The 1,223-nt window shown below is 38.3% G+C and overlaps 1 protein-coding gene across 1 annotated transcript in view; it reads left to right on the plus strand.

Annotated features, from left to right (window-relative positions):
- The first annotated feature begins 238 nt into the window (after positions 1–238).
- Positions 239–1,223, plus strand: part of LOC134187620 (MAM and LDL-receptor class A domain-containing protein 1-like) — an 11,983-nt gene continuing 10,998 nt past the window's right edge. The window contains exon 1 of the mRNA XM_062655772.1: positions 239–557. Within this exon, the coding sequence (XP_062511756.1) occupies positions 320–557 (238 nt within the window). The 5' untranslated portion in view covers positions 239–319. The remainder of the gene's footprint in view (positions 558–1,223) is intronic.

The following is a 1,223-nucleotide window of genomic DNA, read 5'->3' on the forward strand; positions in this document are numbered from 1 at the left end:
TTTGTTTGATTACTTGTCTATTTTTTTACTTGTCAGGTTGTTTGTTGGTTTATCCGGGTGTCTGTGTGTTTTCAAAATTTGTCTGTTCATTTGTCTGTTCTTTCCTTTCATTGTCTGCTTATGCATCATATTGTCTGTTTGTTTGTTTGCTTGCTTGTTTGTTTGTCTTTTTGAATTTTATTAAATTTTAGCTGTAGAATAAATGCTTGATATGCTAGGTCGTTACGTGTACATTGAGACGTCAGAAAAATACTATGCACAAGCTGTACTTGCAAGTTCAGCTGTAACCAACTCAAATCAAACGACCTGTAAATTGTCAATGGCTTATCACATGTACGGCTCACAAATTGGTAAATTGGAAGTGATTGCTCACACTACGTACAGAAACTCTTCAGTATGGAGTCGTTTTGGCAGCCAGAGAAATTCGTGGTTAACCACTACTGTTGACTTTGGAAGCATAACTGGCTCGTTTGAAATTTATGTGAGGGCTTCACATTCATATGGCTCTAAAGGAGATATTGCTTTGGATGATCTTTCACTGACTAATTGTCCTCCAGGTACGTTTGCTATTGCTAGTGATCAGAACAGAAAGTGCTAATTGATTCCAGTAGAGAATGTAGTTATTGATACACCTGTACTATATCCGTCCAAATACAAATCTCACCAAAATTAAACTCTGGGGCTTTAGTTCAACCACTATACAACTTAGTGATCGTCTGAAGGAATAAAAGACTCAGACTGAATAGAAGACATAGTCAGTCTTTAGCTGCATGCATACATGTGGTATTTGTTTCAACCTGCAGATCCACCTACTCGACCATTCGTTTGAAATTCATATTTCGTTCAAGTCTGTAGGAATCACTACCAACGTTGATGACACGGACTGGCAGGATGCATGAAGGACAAAAGCCCTTTGAAGCAAGTCAAAGTCAAACATCACCTCTACGTCAGTAACGACAAATCACAATCAGTGAAGCAACTGAGCTGATGCCTGATGGTGGCACACAACAGGAGGAAGATCATCTAGCACTTTCAGAAGATCATTAAGCACTTTCAGAAAAATCAGACTTAGAAGGCTTTACTGGACTAGTTGCTGCAACTTTTATGTAGCTGGACATCACGAGAACAAATACGAGTAGTTTACATAATTGAGAAGTGAAGCAACTTGCAACTCTCTAGCATGCAGTCAATATCTTTGTACCATATAAGCCCTTGTCTAAATA

Source organism: Corticium candelabrum, chromosome 12, assembly GCF_963422355.1.
Source record: "Corticium candelabrum chromosome 12, ooCorCand1.1, whole genome shotgun sequence".
NCBI lineage: Eukaryota > Metazoa > Porifera > Homoscleromorpha > Homosclerophorida > Plakinidae > Corticium > Corticium candelabrum.